Source organism: Lissotriton helveticus, chromosome 6, assembly GCF_964261635.1.
Source record: "Lissotriton helveticus chromosome 6, aLisHel1.1, whole genome shotgun sequence".
NCBI classification, from domain to species: domain Eukaryota; kingdom Metazoa; phylum Chordata; class Amphibia; order Caudata; family Salamandridae; genus Lissotriton; species Lissotriton helveticus.
Window position 1 is genome coordinate 1,652,332,241 of NC_136067.1, and position 21,840 is coordinate 1,652,354,080.

Sequence of the window (21,840 nt, forward strand, 5' to 3'; positions counted from 1 at the left end):
TTTGAATGGGTCTTGACTGGGGTACGAAACACCAGGTATCGGGCTTGTAATGTCCACACAGGGTAGGGTCAGGGCGTTAGTGACTTAACATAAAAAAGTTGCCAGAATGTTGGAGGAAGGAGTGTCATGTGGGAACGGCACGTATAGCTTGTGATTATGTTTGATGTGGAAGGGTCTAAAAAACAGGTTAGTTTAGCACAGGTCATACTAAAATAAAATACAAATGTTAAACTGCACAGATATGTACAAAGGATCATGTTTCACTCTACAAACATTTGCCATCATTGCTGCAGCATTCTCAGGGGTCTGATTACTACCTTGTGGGCAATGACAAACATTCTTAGTCACTAGTGACTGCTCCTAAGGTGCCGGTGAGAACAGGTTCTCTAGATAACTGACACAGATTAAACAATTCTTAACCAAGTGAAGAAGCATTGAACTTTATCTATGACGTTTTATAATTTATTTAATTTCTTTTACTCTGAAAGAGCCACAACTTTGGGTATGGAGATTACTAACCTTAGCATTTAGTTCATCAACAATAAAATGGCACAACGCTGCTTTGAAGAAATATTCTTTTGCACTGTACTTCAACAATGGATTGTCCATAGTACTCGTTCCAATCTAGAATAAATGGTTAGACAATTTGTGAGTGCACAAACACTGCAAATACAAAGTAAAAAATTTAGATATTTATTGAGTGTGGCAATTTTTCATAATTGATAACCGTATAAGTCACTTGCACAGCATCCGTCATTGGAGGTATATTTTAGGTCTGGTCTAATGTCTCTACTACCAATTATGCCACATCTTTTAGAGAGATACATGAAGAAGGGAAGCTGAATGCCATATGAAAGTGTAAGCTTTACGACTGGCTTACGAAGAGGCATGCAAGTGGCTTGCATGGTGTGTGGATTTTTGCTATTGTATAATCTACTGTGGAATGTGACATCTGCCGTTTAAAAAACACACGTCCGGAATCCACTGAAACCATTATGTAGCCTGGCATTAGGCGGTAAGAGCCTGTGCATGTTGCACTGCCTGAAACATGTAATGTATTTCAAATTTGTTTAGTGACTCATGTCCTGCTATTGTCCAGTTCATGCAATATACTGCAAGGGATACCACATGCCTCTGATATTTGTGAAATTGGGGTTAATAGAAATTAACATTTCAAAGACAAGCAAAGCAAGACAACAGTCTGAGGAAAAAGAGCCAGTTTGTCATAAAATAATCATAAATTTGTTCTTCTACCCTAGACTGAATACCTTCTGGGGGCCAACAGCACCAAACAACCCCAGATTTAAGCCTGACTGTCCATCTTAAATCCGTAAGACTTCCCTAACCCCCACCACATGCTGACAGACGATGCAAAATCGTAGGCATTCCACCTTGACACAGATATCTCTTTAAAATACCACGATGAAAAGAAGAGCAGGCTAACTTGGTTCCAACACTCCCTCTGGAAGAAAGTGTAGCCATTTCTCCTGGAAGATGACTTCATGCCTTAGTCCTCTCCCATGTGAATGGAGGAATCATTCCAATCAGTGGTCTCCTCAATAATACCTTAGCACCCCTTAAAAGAATCCTACGGGCAGTAGCACGGCTCATTAAGGGCTCTAAGAAATTTGTTCACATTAACCCCATGTCTAAAGATCTACATTTGCTACTCCTTGCAGCCTGAATCTTCTTAAAAACAGCTGCATACGACAGATCTCAATAGACCCAAGCTTATCTGGAAAATTAAATTACCCACATCTGTGGAACAATGGAAGACCAAGACCTCAAAATTGCCATACTGGAGTCAAACCATTGCACACAAAATAAAATACAGAAGGCAAGCCTTCTTTGGCTCATGCTCCCAGGATCTGTACTAGCATCCCTGGCAACATCAAATGAACACAAACTCTACTACATCTGAGAAAAAAGCTGGTCACACCACTTCAAGGAGTACTAAACCTGATAGTTTACCAGTTTACCATTAACCTTTTCCCCGATAAATTGTTTTTCCCAGGAGCCATGGCCTTGTTCAGCACTCCGTTGGTTTTATGTAGGTTTGCGCTCTACAAAGATCAACAGGCACATACTAGTTTTAAATAATGCCAAGCAGCTCTTCGCACTAAAACACCGCTCCCATGTACTATATATGAAATTGGGATCTCTTGTTCCTGTTTGTTTCTTGAGTGGTTTCTTAAAGTCCTAGGGAGTAGCTCACAGATCTATACCCAGCACGTGACATCTGCAGACAATAAGGTATAATTAGCAATGGATGACGAATAAAATGAGTATTCTCCCTTGGGTGGCAACTGTACATCCCTCAAGACATCTATCAAAACTCTGGTACATCAGCAAGTGAATAACTGCTCCGGGACACCCAAACAGATGCTGTGATGGTCACAAGAAGCATCAAATTAGTGTTTCCCAAACGGAGCAACACTGACATTCAGCCACCTCCAATCAAGTACCAGGACTGTGCAACCTCACTACTTTGAGGTATGTTAAAGTCTAGAATTGTAGGTATGAAAAAAGGTCACTGATGGAGTCAAATGAACTATTTCTATTACATATCCATGCTTCATCAAAATGTGTGACTCTGTTGAAGGTGCATCTCTGATCGCATTAACATCTTTGCATCTAGACTTTAAAGCAAATGCAATGACCTTCCCAGCATTAATGAGCCTCTGATTTTTTCAAGTTTAGTGGATATTCAGGAGTCTAAGTTGTTTTTTTCACCCACTGTCGTATCCCATTCTAATGATCTTGTGATATAGTTGAGATTCCATGGTGTCGGTATCAGCTCAGAAATGTAAATGTCACTTACATGACACTGCAGAATAAATTGTCAATTGGAAAGCTCAGAAATCCAAAATCTGTGCCCACTGCCTATTCTCAACCCCCACAAATTTCACTAAAGAAACCCTACTCATGATGCAAATAGCCTGAAGAATCTCTGCCACACAACCCGATCCCATAAATACTATTCACCAGTAACAATGAGGCAGTGTAGTGTGATCCAGCTGTACCAAATGCAATGAACAAGTAGTTTACATATGGCTTACAAACTCAGTCAGACTAAAACAGTATAGCAACAAATTCCTCAAGCCAATATTCACAAATTAAAAGCTACTGTTGTAAAGACTATCACATTCCTGTACCCTTCTGGTCACTGTTGAGATAAAGTTGCTTACAATCAGCACTTCCCTCTGGTTAATACAGGACACACTAAACAGTATTTGGGGCCAGACTTGACCCCAGAAAATGAGTTTAAATACAATTTTTAATATAAAGGTAAAGGAAAACTCTTAATAGTTGATTAATTTGAAGATGTAGAGATGCATCATGTGTTCTACTGCACAGAGCAAAAAAACAAAACAAAGCAACCAATCATTACATTACCCGAAGTAGGGAAGATAATAACAAAAATGCTCAATATTTACAGCCAGGCTAGACTTCGCTGGTGACTGTATTGTTTGTTTTTTTGTATTGTTTTTTGAATGATTCATGAAATAAACAATCAGAACAATCAATACAAAGAAATAAACAAGCATTGGAAATGCAATAGGTCTCGCATTAGAAAAGTTGGAGTTATTGGTCTTGTAAATGACATATTTTATTTATTTGTTGGTTTTTAAAATTGCTAAATTGATGGCTTTGTCATTTACAATGCCAATAGTTATAACTTTCGCGAATGTGACACCTATAGCATTTGGAATGCAACATGTTTTGTATTTACGTGACTTAGATGGCAGCTCTGGTCGTTAGGCCACATCTCTAGAGAGCAGGAGAGTGCAGCAGGGGAGAGAAGCACAGCAATGCAATAGGTCTCGCATTAGGAAAGTTTGAGCTATTGGTATTGTAAAGGACACATTTTTTATTTATGTGCTTGTTTTGAAAATAGCGAAATTAATAGCTTTGTTATTTACAATGCCAATAGTTTTATCTTTCGCAAATGTGACACCTATTGTAACACAATATGTGTTGTGAGGGTGAGTGAGGGTGAGGGTGAGGGGTTGAGGGTGAGGGGTTGAGGGTGAGTGAGGGTAAGGGGTTGAGGGTGAGTGGTTGAGGGTGAGTGAGGGTGAGGGGTTGAGGGTGAGTGAGGGTGAGGGGTTGAGGGTGAGTGAGGGTGAGGGGGAGGGGTTGAGGGTGAGTGAGGGTGAGTGAGGGTGAGGGTGAGGGTGAGGGGTTGAGGGTGAGTGAGGGTGAGGGTGAGTGAGGGTGAGTGAGGGTGAGGGGTTGAGGGTGAGTGAGGGTGAGGGGTTGAGGGTGAGTGAGGGTGAGGGTGAGTGAGGGTGAGGGTGAGTGAGTGAGGGTGAGGGTGAGGGGTTGAGGGTGGGTGAGGGTGAGGGTGAGGGTGGGTGAGGGTGAGGGGTTGAGGGTGAGTGAGGGTGAGGGTGAGTGAGGGTGAGGGTGAGTGAGGGTGAGTGAGGGTGAGGGTGAGTGAGGGTGAGTGAGGGTGAGTGAGGGTGAGGGTGAGTGAGGGTGAGTGAGGGTGAGTGAGGGTGAATGAGGGTGAGTGAGGGTGAGGGTGAATGAGGGTGAGTGAGGGTGAGGGTGAGTGAGGGTGAGGGTGAGGGGTTGAGGGTGAGTGAGGGTGAGGGTGAGTGAGGGTGGGTGAGGGTGAGGGGTTGAGGGTGAGTGAGGGTGAGTGAGGGTGAGGGAGAGTGAGGGTGAGGGTGAGTGAGGGTGAGGGGTTGAGGGTGAGGGTGAGTGAGGGTGAGGGGTTGAGGGTGAGTGAGGGTGAGGGTGAGGGGTTGAGGGTGAGTGAGGGTGAGTGAGGGTGAGTGAGTGTGAGGGTGAGGGTGAGGGGTTGAGGGTGGGTGAGGGTGAGGGGTTGAGGGTGGGTGAGGGTGAGTGAGGTTGAGGGTGAGTGTGAGGGTGAGGGGTTGAGGGTGGGTGAGTGGTTGAGGGTGAGGGGTTGAGGGTGGGTGAGGGTGAGGGGTTGAGGGTGGGTGAGGGGTTGAGGGTGGGTGAGGGTGAGGGGTTGAGGGTGGGTGAGGGTGAGGGGTTGAGGGTGAGTGAGTGTGAGGGTGAGGGGGTGAGGGTGAGGGGGTGAGGGGTTGAGGGTGAGTGAGGGGTTGAGGGTGAGTGAGGGGTTGAGGGTGAGTGAGGGGTTGAGGGTGATGGGGTGAGGGTGAGGGGGTGAGGGTGAGTGAGGGGTTGAGGGTGAGGGGTTGAGGGTGAGGGTGTGAGGGTGAGGGGTTGAGGGTGAGGGGGTGAGGGTGAGTGAGGGGTTGAGGGTGAGGGTTTGAGGGTAAGGGTTTGAGGGTAAGGGGGTGAGGGTGAGGGGTTGAGGGTGAGGGGTTGAGGGTGAGGGGTTGAGGGTGCGGGGTTGAGGGTGCGGGGTTGAGGGTGCGGGGTTGAGGGTGAGGGGGTGAGGGGTTGAGGGTGCGGGGTTGAGGGTGAGGGGGTGAGGGGTTGAGGGTGAGGGGTTGAGGGTGAGGGGTTGAGGGTGAGGGTGAGGGGGTGAGGGTGAGTGAGGGGTTGAGGGTGAGGGGTTGAGGGTGAGGGGTTGAGGGTGAGGGGTTGAGGGTGGGTGAGGGTGAGTGAGGGTGAGAGGGTGAGGGGTTGAGGGTGAGTGAGGGTGAGTGAGGGTGAGTGAGGGTGAGTGAGGGTGAGTGAGGGTGAGGGGTTGAGGGTGAGTGAGGGTGAGTGTGAGTGAGGGTGAGGGTGAGTGAGGGTGAGGGTGAGTGAGGGTGAGGGGTTGAGGGTGGGTGAGGGGTTGAGGGTGGGTGAGGGTGAGTGAGGGTGAGGGGTTGAGGGTGAGGGTGAGGGTGAGGGGTTGAGGGTGGGTGAGGGGTTGAGGGTGAGGGGTTGAGGGTGGGTGAGGGGTTGAGGGTGGGTGAGGGTGAGGGGTTGAGGGTGGGTGAGGGGTTGAGGGTGGTTGAGGGTGAGGGGTTGAGGGTGGGTGAGGGTGAGGGGTTGAGGGTGAGTGAGGGTGAGTGAGGGTGAGGGGTTGAGGGTGAGTGTGAGGGTGAGTGAGTGTGAGGGTGAGGGGGTGAGGGTGAGGGGGTGAGGGGGTGAGGGGTTGAGGGTGAGGGTGAGTGAGGGGGTGAGGGGGAGTGGTTGAGGGTGAGGGGGTGAGGGTGAGTGAGGGGTTGAGGGTGAGGGGGTGAGGATGAGGGGTTGAGGGTGAGGGTGTGAGGGTGAGGGGTTGAGGGTGAGGGGTTGAGGGTGAGTGAGGGGTTGAGGGTGAGGGGTTGAGGGTGAGGGGTTGAGGGTGAGGGGGTGAGGGGTTGAGGGTGAGGGGTTGAGGGTGAGGGGTTGAGGGTGAGGGGGTGAGGGTGAGGGGTTGAGGGTGAGGGGTTGAGGGTGAGGGGTTGGGGGTGAGGGGTTGGGGGTGAGGGGTTGAGGGTGAGGGGTTGAGGGTGAGGGGTTGAGGGTGAGGGGTTGAGGGTGAGGGGTTGAGGGTGAGGGGGTGAAGGGTTGAGGGTGAGTGAGGGTGAGGGTGAGTGAGGGTGAGGGGTTGAGGGTGAGTGAGGGTGAGGGGTTGAGGGTGAGTGAGGGTGAGGGTGAGTGAGGGTGAGGGTGAGTGAGGGTGAGTGAGGGTGAGTGAGGGTGAGGGTGAGTGAGTGTGAGGGTGAGGGGTTGAGGGTGGGTGAGGGTGAGGTGTTGAGGGTGGGTGAGGGTGAGTGAGGGTGAGGGGTTGAGGGTGAGTGAGGGTGAGTGAGGGTGAGGGGTTGAGGGTGAGTGAGGGTGAGTGAGGGTGAGGGGTTGAGGGTGAGTGAGGGTGAGGGTGAGTGAGGGTGAGTGAGGGTGAGTGAGGGTGAGTGAGGGTGAGTGAGGGTGAGTGAGGGTGAGGGTGAGTGAGTGTGAGGGTGAGGGGTTGAGGGTGGGTGAGGGTGAGGGGTTGAGGGTGGGTGAGGGTGAGGGGTTGAGGGTGGGTGAGGGTGAGTGAGGGTGAGGGGTTGAGGGTGAGTGTGAGGGTGAGGGGTTGAGGGTGAGGGGTTGAGGGTGGGTGAGGGGTTGAGGGTGGGTGAGGGTGAGGGGTTGAGGGTGGGTGAGGGGTTGAGGGTGGGTGAGGGTGAGGGGTTGAGGGTGAGGGGTTGGGGGTGAGTGAGGGTGAGGGGTTGAGGGTGAGGGTGAGGGGTTGAGGGTGAGGGAGTGTGAGGGTGAGGGGGTGAGGGTGAGGGGGTGAGGGTGTGAGGGTGAGGGGTTGAGGGTGAGGGGGTGAGGGTGAGTGAGGGGTTGAGGGTGAGGGGTTGTGGGTGTGGGGTTGAGGGTGAGAGGGTGTGAGGGTGAGAGGGTGTGAGGGTGAGAGGGTGTGAGGGTGAGGGGTTGAGGGTGAGGGGTTGAGGGTGAGGGGTTGATGGTGAGGGGGTGAGGGTGAGTGAGGGGTTGAGGGTGAGGGGTTGAGGGTGAGGGGGTGAGGGGTTGAGGGTGAGGGGTTGAGGGTGAGGGGTTGAGGGTGAGGGTGAGGGGTTGAGGGTGAGGGGTTGTGGGGGTGAGGGGTTGTGGGGGTGAGGGGTTGAGGGTGAGGGGTTGAGGGTGAGGGGGTGAGGGGTTGAGGGGTTGAGGGTGAAGGGTTGAGGGTGAGGGGTTGAGGGTGAGGGGTTGAGGGTGAGTGAGGGTGAGGGTGAGTGAGGGTGAGGGGTTGAGGGTGAGTGAGGGTGAGTGAGGGTGAGGGTGAGTGAGGGTGAGGGTGAGTGAGGGTGAGTGAGGGGTTGAGGGTGAGTGAGGGGTTGAGGGTGAGTGAGGGTGAGTGAGGGTGAGGGTGAGGTGTTGAGGGTGAGGGGTTGAGGGTGAGGGGTTGAGGGTGAGGGGTTGAGGGTGAGGGGTTGAGGGTGAGGGGTTGAGGGTGAGGGGTTGAGGGTGCGGGGTTGAGGGTGCGGGGTTGAGGGTGAGGGGGTGAGGGTGAGGGGGTGAGGGGTTGAGGGTGCGGGGTTGAGGGTGAGGGGGTGAGGGGTTGAGGGTGAGGGGTTGAGGGTGAGGGGTTGAGGGTGAGGGGTTGAGGGTGAGGGGGTGAGGGGTTGAGGGTGCGGGGTTGAGGGTGAGGGGGTGAGGGGTTGAGGGTGAGGGGTTGAGGGTGAGGGGGTGAGGGGTTGAGGGTGAGGGGTTGAGGGTGAGGGTGAGGGTGAGGGGGTGAGGGGGTGAGGGGTTGAGGGTGCGGGGTTGAGGGTGAGGGGGTGAGGGGTTGAGGGTGAGGGGTTGAGGGTGAGGGGGTGAGGGTGAGGGGGTGAGGGGTTGAGGGTGAGGGGTTGAGGGTGAGGGGTTGAGGGTGAGTGAGGGTGAGGGGTTGAGGGTGAGTGTGAGGGTGAGGGGTTGAGGGTGAGTGAGTGTGAGGGTGAGTGAGTGTGAGGGTGAGGGTGAGGGGGTGAGGGTGAGGGGGGCACAAGTCCTAACAAGGAAGCAAAGCAAACAGCCGGAGAAGAGAGAAAACGGCAGGAATCGAAGTAAAGAGGAGGATGCAAGGAGAGGTACAGAGGGAGTTAGCATAAAAGGAGACACGGCCGGCGGCCGTGAAACTGAAAGTACGGCCGGCCGGCCGTGAATAATTAGGGGATGAGCGCACGCTGAGAAGCTGCCTTTGATGTGGTAATGCGAGGCAGGCAGGCAGGCAGGCGGCTGGTGGCATTGTGCACGCGCTTTTTAGGGCTTGCGCTTGCGCAATGACCTAAAAAGCACATGCACTTCAAGAAATCGCCAGTGGAATCGTGCTTGGGTAAACGCTGTTTAAGCCCCTATAGAGCTTCGCCAGCTATGCGCATGCGCACAGCAGGCGAGCCCTAAAAAAGTGACACATTATTAGTGTGAATTATTAGTGTGAATATTCCCATTATTTTCAAATATCTCTTTCACTGTACAATTATAGCTGGACAGATGAATAAGATATGCATCAGATCTCATGATTAACATGCACACAGAGTGCTGTGTTCACTTCTGGCACTAGTAATGAACCGGCTCCATCTTCTGTTGGCAGCTCACCAACGTCAAAAGGGGGTTGTAGTCAGCCAGCTACCAAGTAGTTCTTCATTTAACTGACTGAAACAGGGTTGCTGTGTGCCCAATTATGCCACAAACCAAGTGTGGGAACCAACAAGGCTGCTGGAAAATTGCAAGGTGATTGGTGAAGTAGCTTCTTCATGCTTTCACTCAGCCATGCTTTCCCCCCGCACTTTCATAGGTTACACCACAGAGAGAGCATAGCTGCTCATGTAACATAACATAGTTGCAGGTGACAACTCTAGGACACTGCAGTCCTTATTGATGGACCTTGGTGCACACATACACATTTGGAGGCGGAGTTGGAGACTGAGTGAGGGACAAAGGTGACAGAAATTACTGAGTTGCTGCTGGAGAATAACTGGAACCACAACCTGACTTTCAGCGGCCTCTGTGGTGCCAAAATGGAGTGTGCTGAAAGTGAAGTGTGGCAGTGGAGAAATGAGCAATGAGGATGTTGTACCCCTACCTTACTGTCTTATGGTCATCAAGTCTCGTCCTACACCCTGGTTTCGCCAGTGTGACTGCATATATGACAGTCTCTGAGGCCTGTGCATAGATGGGTCAAGAGATGACATTCTCACCCTTTAGGTTCACATCTCTCTATTCACATATATATCAGGGTCAAAAAGTGTAAGTATATCATCCAATGTTGTTTCACCTCACCCAAGAATGATGAGAAAAAAATAAACCAGGAATAAATCTACAGCCACAAGGTCCTATACACAGAGGAATATGCGCAAGATTCTTATGGCGAAAATGACCTAAGCATAAACATATGCTACTGTGTTCTATTATTCTAATGCATGCCAATCTGATACAGAAAATAATCAAAACTGAAGCAGCTGTGAAGATGGTAGAGGACAGTAGAGGGCTGGTTGTCTCATTTGATTGCCAGCATCCATACAATAGATGTTAAGGAAGAGAAGACCTTACTGAATAGATTCAATGCTTTCAAAAATTGTTTCAGAGAGTATCCTAAAGCTTGACTCACAAATGGTTATATTGGATAATTTTCTGAGATCTATTCACTTGAGAGTGCCAGGGCTCCCCATCTCTATTCTTTTGCAGTACCTAACTACTGAGATGGGTGAAATGCTGTAGGACCCAAGTTCTGGAATGCCAAACAGAAACTGTTAGAGAGAACATACCATTTGTATTTGGTCTGAAGCCACTGAGAGGTTTCAGTTGGAGAAATAATAATGGCAGTTATGAGATCTACAGATTGACGTAATCAGATGCTCCAAGTGTTGGTATCACAATTAATAAGTACTTGTTGAGGTTCATCAAAACCTTCCCTTTCCCAATTTATGCAAAGACACTTGACAGGAAGAAAGCCTTGCTGCAAGATATATAAAGAGCTTGTGTTTAGTGGAATACAATATTCTGTTGACCTGCTAGTCAGGTTAAAAATATTGTGACAGAGAAAGAGATGCTTTTGGAGGTGGAAGTGGACAAAGCTTTTTCTGCGTAATATGAATATGCTGGCTGGTGGGAGAAGATTAAAGCCTGAATTCTGTATCAGAAATTCTTCTGGGAACCCATTCATGAGTTTGGCACCATCTTTCCTTGGTGAGAAGGGGAATCATAGGCAAATGATTTGTACTGATTAGAGTGGTTCTTGTGGCAGTTTCTCTCTCAGCACCTCTTTACATTTATTTTATTTATTTTTTGTTTTTTGTTTACTTTGTGCTTTTGTGATTCTTTTCCCTGCTCCTGAGTTTTGATGTGCATGAAAAGATAGACTGACGCGTAAGAGTAAATTTTGGTGAGCTCCCATGTTTTGGCCACTGGTCCACATATGGGGTGAGAGGAGATTGGAGGAGACCATATTAATGTCCCTGCACTGCAAGGCTGGACTACCCCTCCATTCTATTGTTAGTTTGATTCGATTGCTGAAGCTCTTGTCGCTAATGTTTGTATATCTATCAGATTGTTTTTGATGTTCCCTGTGCTTAGTACTGTCAATTGAGTGTTATGTCATGATCAAACTGTATCTTTATTACAAAATGTCAACAGAGGTCGCAGGAAAAAAAATAGCTTTCTGCCCCATATCCCAACAAACTTAGTAACCCACACTTAAAATGTAACAAAAAATAAGTATTCAATAATTTCAATATTTAAAATCAATTAAATAATTAACAATTAATAACTGTCAACTAATACATAATTAACTCCTTAACCGCGGCGCAAATTCCACCGCGATGCGGGAGTTCTATTGAGTGGGCGGGGGCGCGTCGGCCAACGGACGTGCGCAGCACTACCGAGGTTGTTCTCATGATGGCCGTTGGCCGACCCGCGCATGCAACGGGTTAACTTCCCTTCCTAGACCACTATAAACCTAGAAGTTCATACCTAACCTATAAGTAAAATGAATAAGTATTCCATAATTTACAAATATCAAATTCAATTAAATAATTAGGTTCCAAATATTTTTAAAAGTTAATTCATTATTACTTAACTGCTCACCTTAGACACCCCACATACGTAGCATCCAATAACTAAACTATAAGTAAAGTAAATCAGTATTCCATATTTTACATAATTAAGAATCAATTAAATAATTATTTAACAATAATAAAATGTTAATTGTGTAATTAACTTCCCACACTAGACCCCTACATGTAGCACCCCATAACTAAAATATAAGTAAAATAAATAAAATTCCATAGTTAAAAATTAAAATAAATAATTAATAATTCATTGTGAATTAATGATTAGTTGAATTCCCACCCTATACTAACAAACCTAACAGCCTGCAAATAACATATAACAAAAAAAACAGTATCACTTATTTACATATCATTCACATAATTAAATTAATCAGCAATTTATCATTCACATAATTAGATTAATCAATAATTAATTAGTAACTAATTAACTGCCCGCCTTATCCCCCTACAAACCCAACAGCCTACAACAACACTATAAATTACTATTAATAATAAAATAAAAAATGCAAATCACTTAAAATTACAAGTTATATTAAAAACAAATTAACCATAAAAACAATAGGACATAATATTAGGAGGGCACATGTTGCAGTGGCGGCAATCCAGCACCTCAGAACGCCAGCAGCATTGTTGCTAGGGGACATGGACAGGGCATTTGATTCTCTTAGTTGGGTATATCTCTTCGTCCTATTACAACGGTTACATTTCTGGCCGCGGTTTATTTCCTATTTGTCTCTCCTATTCACAGATCTTACGGCATCGGTACGGGTGGCCGGCATGGCCTCATCCGTGTTTTCAATTGGCCGGGGGTGAGACAGGGATGCCCCTTATCCCCTTATTTATTTGCCCTGGCAATGGAATCTCTGACTGCGTGGGTGCAAATGGACGCACAGATACAAGGATTCGAATGGGGCCACGACTTCTGCAAATAATGCACATTTTTGGGCAGACATCTGGACTCTATATGAACCCCCATAAGTCCACACTGTGGATGCTTGGAGGCCGGGTAGAGTTAGGCACTTGAGCATCATCGATCCAACTGGCAGCAGGAGGACTGAAATATTTGGGAGTATTTATAACACGGGCCAGCAGTCGCTTGGGAGCATAACTTAGCACTGGTGTGGGATTGAGTGTGTGAAGATCTTAAGACCTGGTCCCGCATGCCGCTGACCTTATATGGTCGCATTCCCTCGCTTATAAGATCAGCTACAGAACCACCTCTGTCCAATTTCTCCTCGCTGGTTTCAGCAGGTAAATGCGGCCCATGGGCAGTTCCTGTGGGACGGGGTAGGGTACGCGTGGCTTTATGGACGCACTTCCTATCTATCTATCTATCTATCTATCTATCTATCTATCTATTGTGGGGGACTGGCTTCACCGGACATCCTGTCATACTATCAAGCATCTCACCTGCTTGTATTGAATGAATGGTGGTATGGCGATCGGGAAGACCCAGCATATGCAGTAGAGATCTTGGGAGACCACTAGCTGCACTGGGTGGTGGGCAGTCAAAATATCGAATTTAAAATATCGACCTACATTAATATCGAGTTTTTAATATCGTAGGGACAGAATTTCGAAGTCAACAATATCGTTGACCAGAATATCGACTCCAAGGTAAGTAATATCGATTTTTTAAATATCGAAGTAAGTAATATCGTAAGCAAAAATATAATTGTTAATAATATTGAAATTTTCTTTAGTGTTATGTATTTTAGTATGTATTTCATATGTATGTTAAACATTTTTTAATGTATTTTTATACATTTAAAATAAATGTTTAGAAATTAGTAATTTTGTCAAAGTAAATTTTGCGTTTTAGTATCAGGGCGGGTTTTGGGTTTATAGGGGAATAAGGTGGGAAGTAAGTTAATTATATTAATTAATTACTATGTTTTTACTAATTAGTTTTGATTAATTAATTAATAATTGGTAATTATTTTTATTAGTTAGAATTAATTTATTAATAATTGGTATTTATTGTTCTTGCTAATTAATTTATCGTTAATTAAAATTAATCACCAATTAATTATTAATTAAGTGATTAATTGATAATTACATTAATTTTGTGATTTTTTTATGTGTAGTTGGTTGTAGGTTTATAGGGGAATATGGTGGCAAATAATTAAATTAATGAATGAGATTGTTTTTATTTATTGGTATTTATTATTAATTGTTAATTACTTAATATTTGTTAATTATTTTTTAATTATTAGTTGATTATATTAATTAGAATTAATGTATTAATAATTATTTATTGTTATTGCTAATTACTTTAATTATTAATGTGTGATTAATTATTCATTGGTAATTAATATTTATTAATGAGTAATTTACAATTATATTAATTTATTGTTTGTGTAGTGTGTTGTGTGTTAAATGGGAAATAGTGTGGGATTTTATGTTATTTGAGTAAATATTAATTTTAATGTATTGGTATTTATTAATAAATCTTTTAAAATTAATTATAATAGGTTTAAAAAAATATATATGTAATTGATAAGTATGTTAATTTAAACCCTTCCACTAACCAGTGCTTTCCCTACTGTTGCACTCTCTGGAGTGGGAATAGTTATTTTTACCCCTACGCACTCTCTGGAGTTGGAATAGTAATTTTTACCCCTACGCTATCCAACGCTTTCCTTACTATTGCAATATGTGGAGTAAGCATAAATATTAATTTATATGTAGATGTTGAATTAATTTTAAAATTATATGTATTAGTTATTTTTTAAATATGTTTTAATGTTTATATCTATAATTTTGTAAATTATATTTTAACTTATTTTTACATTATTAAAACATTTTAAAAAACGATATTTTTAACATCGATATTTTTAACAACGATATTTCTTTGAGGATATTTTTGTACTTACCTTTATGTAGATAGGACTTCGATATTTTTTATGTCGATATTTCGGTGCCGATATTTTTGTAGGTCGATTTTCTGTCTTTCGATATTTTGTCATACAATCACACTGGGTATTATATTCGGCACCGCTACGGAGATCTTTGCCTTCCGCTACGAGGGTTGTGTTCCAGGTCTGGCGGCAGGCGCTGCGACAAATGGGGTGGTGAACATGCTAATGTGGGAGACCCCGCCCCTATGGGATAATGGGGGTTGCCACAACTGGCGGCCTTGCCGGGATTTCGGGGCTGGGACCACATAGGGATATCGGTCCTGGGGGACGTCATGAGGGGCCTCGTGTTGAAATCCTTCCAGGACCTTCAATCAGAATATCATATGCCGAAGTCCCAGTTATACCTGCAATTTTGTCATGCTCTGTTACCTAATTTGGCAGGACTGGAATCCTTGGCTGAGTATAGCCCTCTGGAAGCCAAAGTTATTATGGGCGAACTACTGGATCGCCATCCCGTCGTACAGAGGGACCGCCCACCATAAGGGTGGGGCTCCCGTGTCTGCCATTAGGATGCGCCCGCCACAGTGGCGGGCGCATCCTGCATCCCTAACATGGTGGCGGGCGGTGCACTCAGCACCGCCCGCCACAATGTTAGGGAGGCATGTTGTGCACTTCCATGCACAACATGGCAGGCACCGCGCGGTGCCTGTCATGTTGTGCATGGAACTGCAGGGTGGTACCATAGGTACCCCCCATGTGCACCCCCACCACCCCGGAGTCCTTGGGGGCCCGCAACGGGCCCCCCTAGCAGAAAGCGGAAAGTTATTTCTAAACGCACATTGTAATATGGCTGACGGTGTCTGAAATACACTACCACCATATTGCAGCCTTTTCCGCCCCGGTCGCAAGTCGACCGGGGTGGAAATGGGGCGGATGGTCTTTCCGTCTGCCGGGGACCCCCAGCCATTCTAATATGGCAGGGGTCATTTGTGCACGGATGGCGGGTAGATTGCCCCCGCCGGGCCGAAGGTGAGCACCGCCGGCCCGGCGGGGGCAATACGCCCACCATCCTAATGGGCCCCAGGTGTCTCCCCACATTAGAGACTGCAACTATCTACCTGACCAATGTTAGAGTCTCCCATTGTCAAATGGTGGGGAAATCTATCTACTGAACCAGACTGAAAATTTGCAGTTATGGCAGATGGTCTGCAGCATCTGGCCATAAATCAAGAAGGGATGTAAAAAAGCATGTCTGTGTTGTGCCTAGAGAAATGGCCAAACATATCCAGCTGTACCCTGGCCTGGGCTACTATCCCTGGAATCTTTATGAAGGATAAAAGAACTGCTTCTAAGTTCAGTTGCAGGTTATTGAGTCAAGAAACCAGAGTGTTTTTGATTCTCACAAAGAAAGTTGGTGATGCACATCTCCTATAATCCCTCTACCTCCGAAAACACTTGAGGGTCCAGTTTAAAACCTTTCTTATCCATCACGTACCAGGAATATCAATCTGTGACCACATCCCTTAGGTCTAATCAGTAGGTACTCTTCTTGATCAGAGTTCTACTTATCCAGGCAAGACATTTGCCACCTATGACTTAAGTATGGTCCTCATACCTACAGAGTATATATACACCAAAGAGGCAACAATTTTGCCATGGTCAATGGACAAGCAATGTAATTACACAAAAATGATACAAGGCTAGACTAAATGGTTGGGGCTGATTACAATAGCGGTTTGTTGGATCGCCACCCGCTTTTGCGGCGGTTGGGAGACTGCCTGACAAGCAGGCGGCAGTCCAACCACCACATTACGATGTGACTGCTGTGCTGGCGGTCGGAAAGTGCTCTTTATCATGATGGCTTGTGCTGCTGCCAAGGAAAAGGGCCACAGCACATGATGCCATGATAAGGAGCACATTCTGCACCTTCATGGACCGTGTGCCATGCACCATGTCTTGCATGGCACATGGTGCATGGAGGTGAGTGGGGCACTGCATGTGCCCCCAAAGGCATATTTACAGTGGCCCACAATGGACAGGGCCATGTGTGGGGCCACCAAATTCTGTTTCCAATAGCCTTTTCATGGCAGTTTTCACAACATGAAAAGGATATTGGAAAGGGATTTCGTAATCCCGACGGCAGTGCCCACCTCTGCACCACTGCCATAAGATTCCGACCTGTACTCTGTATATACTTCAGAGGAAGTCTCCACAGCCCTAGCTAAGATCAAATCAGGTTCCCCAGCAGACTTGCTCTCACCCCGTTCTTTTGCAAATATAGCTCCTTTACTCACAGTTAAACTCACAGAGCTATTCAATATGTCACTAGCTCAGGCCACGGTTCCCACCAGATGGAAAGCAGCTCAAGTCAAGCCAATCCTAAAAAAGCCTTCTTCCGATCCAAAGGTACCTGGTAACTACCATCCAATCTCACTGCTTCCATATTTTGGAAAGGTACTCGAGTCCTTGGTTAATAAAGAGCTTACCACCCATCTGGAGAGTCATGGACTCCTCGATTCATCACAGTTGGGGTTTAGGGCGGCACACAGTATCGAAACATCAGTGGTGGAGGTTGTTGACAACATCAGGCTGACCCTGGATAACAGGTAGTCAGCCATGCTAATCCTTTTGGATCTGTCCGCCTCTTTTGACACCATCTCTCATAGGATTTTAGAGTAGCGGCTCTGGGAGGTGGGAGTTAGGGGCAAGGCCCTGGACTTGTTCAGGGATTATCTAATGAACCGAACCACCACAGTAAAAATAGGTACCCTGGCCTCATGCAGTCGGTCTGTAAGCATAGGAGTTCTATCTTGAGTCCTATGCTTTTCAACCTCTATGTAACACCTCTGGCCATGGTAATCAGGTACTATGGCTTTGAGGTAGTGTCATATGCTGATGACACTCAGCTGTTAATTACTCTCGGCCCTGACCCCACAGATACAATTATCAGTTTAAAAAAATTGCATGACCCTTTTCAACAACTGGATGTGCATCATTTACAGCTTAATGGAAGCAAGATAGAGACTATTCTTTTTGGGAAAGCCGATGAGTACTGGTCCAGTAACTGGTGGCCCCAAAATCTAGGCCCATGTCCATCTCCTAAACAAGTAGTGCGGATCCTCGTAATAATGATGGACAATCAGTTGTCACTGAAAAATCATATAAACCAAGTAATAGGTATCTGTTATGTAATTTTGCGTAAATTATGCAACATCTTTTGATGGATTCCTACTGAATCCAGAAAACCGCTGGTGCAAGGGCTTATCATAAGCGTATGGACTATGGCAATGCCCTATTAGCTTCCGTAAATGAGGAGCTCCATTCTGAACTTCAAATCTTGCAGAATACCGCTGCTAGACTGATTTTAAAACTTCCATCAAGAGCTCCAACAGCACCTAGCTTGAGGACTCTTCACTGGCTCCCTGTAAAGAAGCGAGGTCGTTTCAAAATTCCTGTGTCTCGCTCACAAGAGCTTGTATGGAACCGGACCAAGCTATTTAGCTAAGAAACTTAGTTGGTATCATCCAAGCAGACCACTAAGACCTAGTACCAAATATCTCCTTACTCAGCGACGAATCCGCACTGCAAGGAACGGCGGTCGAACCTTTTCTTTCCTCGCTCCCGCCCTCTGGATCAAGCTACCATCTCAGCTTCTCTCCATCTCTGATCACAAGCTCTTCCGCAAGGAATTAAAAACCTGGCTATTTGACCATCAATAATGCCGTCATATCAGACTGTCAGTTCACACGGAGTCTTTGCAAGCACCATGAGACCTTTTTGGTGATTTCCTTTGACTTTGACCGCTGCCCTGTTGGGATCACAGATCCTGTCAGAGGCGACGTTCTTCCCTCTGTCCGCAGTGGGTGTGACCAACTGAATTATAATCGGCAGTCAGACAGAAGGGCTCTTGTGGTCTGATCGCCACTGAGGGCCTGTCAGTGTGCAGTCCGACCGCCAACGTAATTGGCCCCTAAGAGGCTGGGGTGAAGAGCTAAGCATTAAAGATTTCACATGAACTTCCCATTTTTGGAATTCAGTGAATCTGTAATGAACTTACATTCCACTTTTGTGTGCCCTACACCAAACATCCCATTTTGCCTTACTGATATAAAAAAAATTATATCCCAACAGCATTTTGAGCATGACCGAAAGTCTATTGCACGCATATGCAAAGAACATTTCTATCCACAAAAGACACCCCACACATAAAACACTTTCTGCACTGTAGAGAATTATTTTAATTCAAGTATCTTCTGTGCCTGTAGCCAGTGAATATCCCAAAATGCTGGCAAAACATGATTAAAGTTAAGAAGATTCGACAACATGCAGAAGTGCACTTTTAATTTTTGGTCCTTGTTATAATATTTTTGGCAGATGCAAACGGATTCTATCACTGTAATTCAGCTGAGAAGTTACAAATGCATTCATAGCAAATACCCAGTAAGCTAATCATCTGACATAAGAATGCTTAAAATCTTCTAAAATACTTGTAGTTCACTGCCAGCATGACACCAGTCTTCCTTTTTTACTAGGGAAACTTTAATTTCAAAGCCCTTGGAATCTAGGAGAGGAATGGTCACAGAACAGGTATTTTGTGCCAAGTGGTTCACACCTTTGTTGGTAAGACAGTAATAGTGTGAAAAGCAAATAGGGTAGAGAGTTTTAGTCTGCACTGCAGTTGTACGACATGAGATAGTAAAATGTAACGTATCATTGCACCCTTACAAAAACGTTCTCAATACTTTGTAGTCTTCAAAGAGTTCTGCAAAAGACAGCATTAGAGATTAGTATAACGTTCACCGTCCAAACTGATGTTGTAGCAAACGCGCTAATCAGAGTTAAATTCCTTATGCTGTGAACATGTACTCTATGAAGTGGAACTGTTGGTTGTCTATAACACGATAGGGAACTTTCAATGTATGTTTGTGGGTTATGAACAAGAGAATATACTGACCTGCTCATATATTTCAATGGCCTTTTGATATTGCTCCAGTTGTGCTGCATAAGTAGCCACCTTCAGTAGGCATTTGTTAGCTGAACTGGAAAGAAGAATTAAGTTGGGGGTTCAATCAAATCAAGACCATGCAGAAATGCCTTTAAGCTAGATGTCTAAACTATGCAGTGTTAATAATGTTTTATATTGTTTTACCTTGCAACTTAACATATCTTTATTTAAAGAAAGAACAAAAGCAGTTGGTTTACAATAATTACCGTAAAGTGCTGTAGCAATATCCTAAAATGTAAAGTACTCAGTCAATTTATGTATGGAATCGGAGATTTTACTGTATCAACACATACTTAAACTTTACACAAATAAAAATTAGATTGACAGGCAGCACAAAATATTTATCATTATTAGTTTTACCTGTAAAAAATTAACATAGGTTTGTAAAGATATCTTTAAGACAGCATGTCACTGGTGACTGGAATAGCAGTCTTAAACACAAATCTGCAAACGTTGCCATATGTATAGGAACTACATGAGGCTTAGGGCCTAATTAAGAGTTTGGCAGTCCAAGGACCGCCAAACTCACGGTTGCAGCGGTGGTGGCCAGGCCACCACTGAACCGCCGGTCCAAGTGCTGGATTCCAACTTGTGTGGTCTAACCACCATGGCACTGCTGCAAGTGCCAGAGATCCCTGGCAGTGGTGCGACTTTCTGAGAGCCGCAATATGCTTGGTGGTGCGGCACCACCAAGCATCACTGCCAGCGGTCTCATGGAGCTTCCTTCTCCATAAAACTGCTAGCTGTGAGGAAAGAAAAAGGGCCCCACAGGGCCCCCTCTTGGGTCTGTGCACGGGGTGCATGTAGGGGGGGGGCACAAGTTGTATCCCCCCCCGTGTGCATGCACCCCAGTTTCTGCCTTTAGCAATCCCATTGCGGTGCCCAGCTTCAGGGGCACTGCCGTGGAACAGCCAAAGAAACGCCCGCCAGACACAAGAAAACTTGTAATCTGGCAGGCGGTGCTCACACAGCTTTGGCGGTGTGGGGGCATGGCGGCATCATGGTGGGCACACACTGACAAAGTCATCATTGGGCCCTTAGCTGGCTGGGAAGAATCTGTTCTTATCTTGTGAAATTACAGCGAGGTAAGTTAAAGAGGAAGGGAATGTTTTAAAGTTGGTTTACTCAATGCTCAAATATCATCTCCACTCAAATCTGAGAAACATTGGAGTCCGTAATCATACAATGCTACAAAATAAGCACTCTCCATTAAACAAATGAAATATGTCTAGGCATGCCATACCATTAACTAATTTAGTTGGAGTAGCGAAGGTAAATCTCTTAACCATCATGGAGATGGCGCCAGAAGAGGTAAAAGTATTATTTAGGGGACATCACTTACAATTGTACCAGGACCTTTCAGCAGGCAGATGAAGAAAGGGAGAGACATAGGAGACGTTCCATCATACCTCCATAAAGTAAATACTTAGTACAGACCTTCTGTTCACATGGAAGGGAAAATCTAAAGCAATTATACTGAAAGAATAAACGATGTAAAACGCATAAAGCAATTATACTGAAAGAATAAACTATGTAAAACGCACAGCCATCCTCAGTCTAGCAGAATAACTTCTCAAGAGGGTGCTCTGGAAATAAAAAGTCAGGAGGAGATAAGGAAGAACAGGAAGTCTGCACAGGATGGCCACTGGAGGGGCATAAGACCAGAAAATATTAGCCAACCTCCTAAGAAATTCCTCAATCAGTCTGGAGCAGAAACAATGTGATAAAGTTGTCAAAATAGTTTAAGAAAGTCAAAACATTGTAGCTCTCACTCTAGGCAATTTGGTTACTAATTGTTCTCTTGATTCATGATCAATGTAATAAGTTAATGCAAAAGGGCTAGTGGAAGAGAGGAAGGAATGGAATGGGATAAAGTAAACTATTTGGCTGTTCCTCCCAGGTTGTGCCTTGACAGACTGACATTATAAGACTAAAGTAGTTGACTCTGACGTTTGCAGGTTTATTAAGGTAAAAAGCGAGCATAATTTTTAGTAGCGAGCATAATTTTTAGTCTAGGGGTTAGTGGTGAAAAGTGATGGCAGGTAGGAGGAAGGATAAGGGATGCTATAAACTGGAGTCAACTTAATACTGAAGGATCTCAATACATTACTAGTTATTTGAGATTCATGGGAATGGCAGATGGGGATCAGCACAGAAATATTTTTATAAACATTATGTGCCTGAACATTCTTACTAAAAACACATGAACCCCCTGATAATGAAAGATTCATTCAGAATATGTTCTTCCTCTAGGACACACACATTTCTTCACACAGGTAAGGCTAAATACCAGCACCTTTCAGCATCAATATCTGGGACCCAGTGGGCAAAAGAAATGGTGAATTGGGATCTTACAAACAATTTTAAAGTTTAAGTTATGATGACAGAAGCTGATAAAGATAAATGGAACAATCATAGGTATACATTGAAATACTAAGTTAAATATATATATATCTCTTTAGGCACCATACTTGAGCTACAATTGTTCTGTAGGCTGGTATACCAAACATCATGCAGTTTACTTCAGGAGATATATTGTCAGGACTCTGAAACCTAGTCGAGAGTGGCAAGAAAGGAC

At 45.3% G+C, this 21,840-nt stretch overlaps 1 protein-coding gene across 2 annotated transcripts in view; it reads right to left on the bottom strand.

The window, feature by feature from the left end:
• The window catches only part of NAPB (NSF attachment protein beta), a 251,238-nt gene that overhangs the window by 82,353 nt on the left and 147,045 nt on the right, over positions 1 to 21,840 (bottom strand). For both annotated transcript variants that reach the window (XM_078649504.1, XM_078649505.1), the window contains 2 exons: positions 19,212 to 19,296; positions 520 to 624 (listed from right to left, as the gene is read on the bottom strand). In XM_078649504.1, the coding sequence (XP_078505630.1) occupies positions 520 to 624; positions 19,212 to 19,296 (190 nt within the window). The remainder of the gene's footprint in view (positions 1 to 519; positions 625 to 19,211; positions 19,297 to 21,840) is intronic.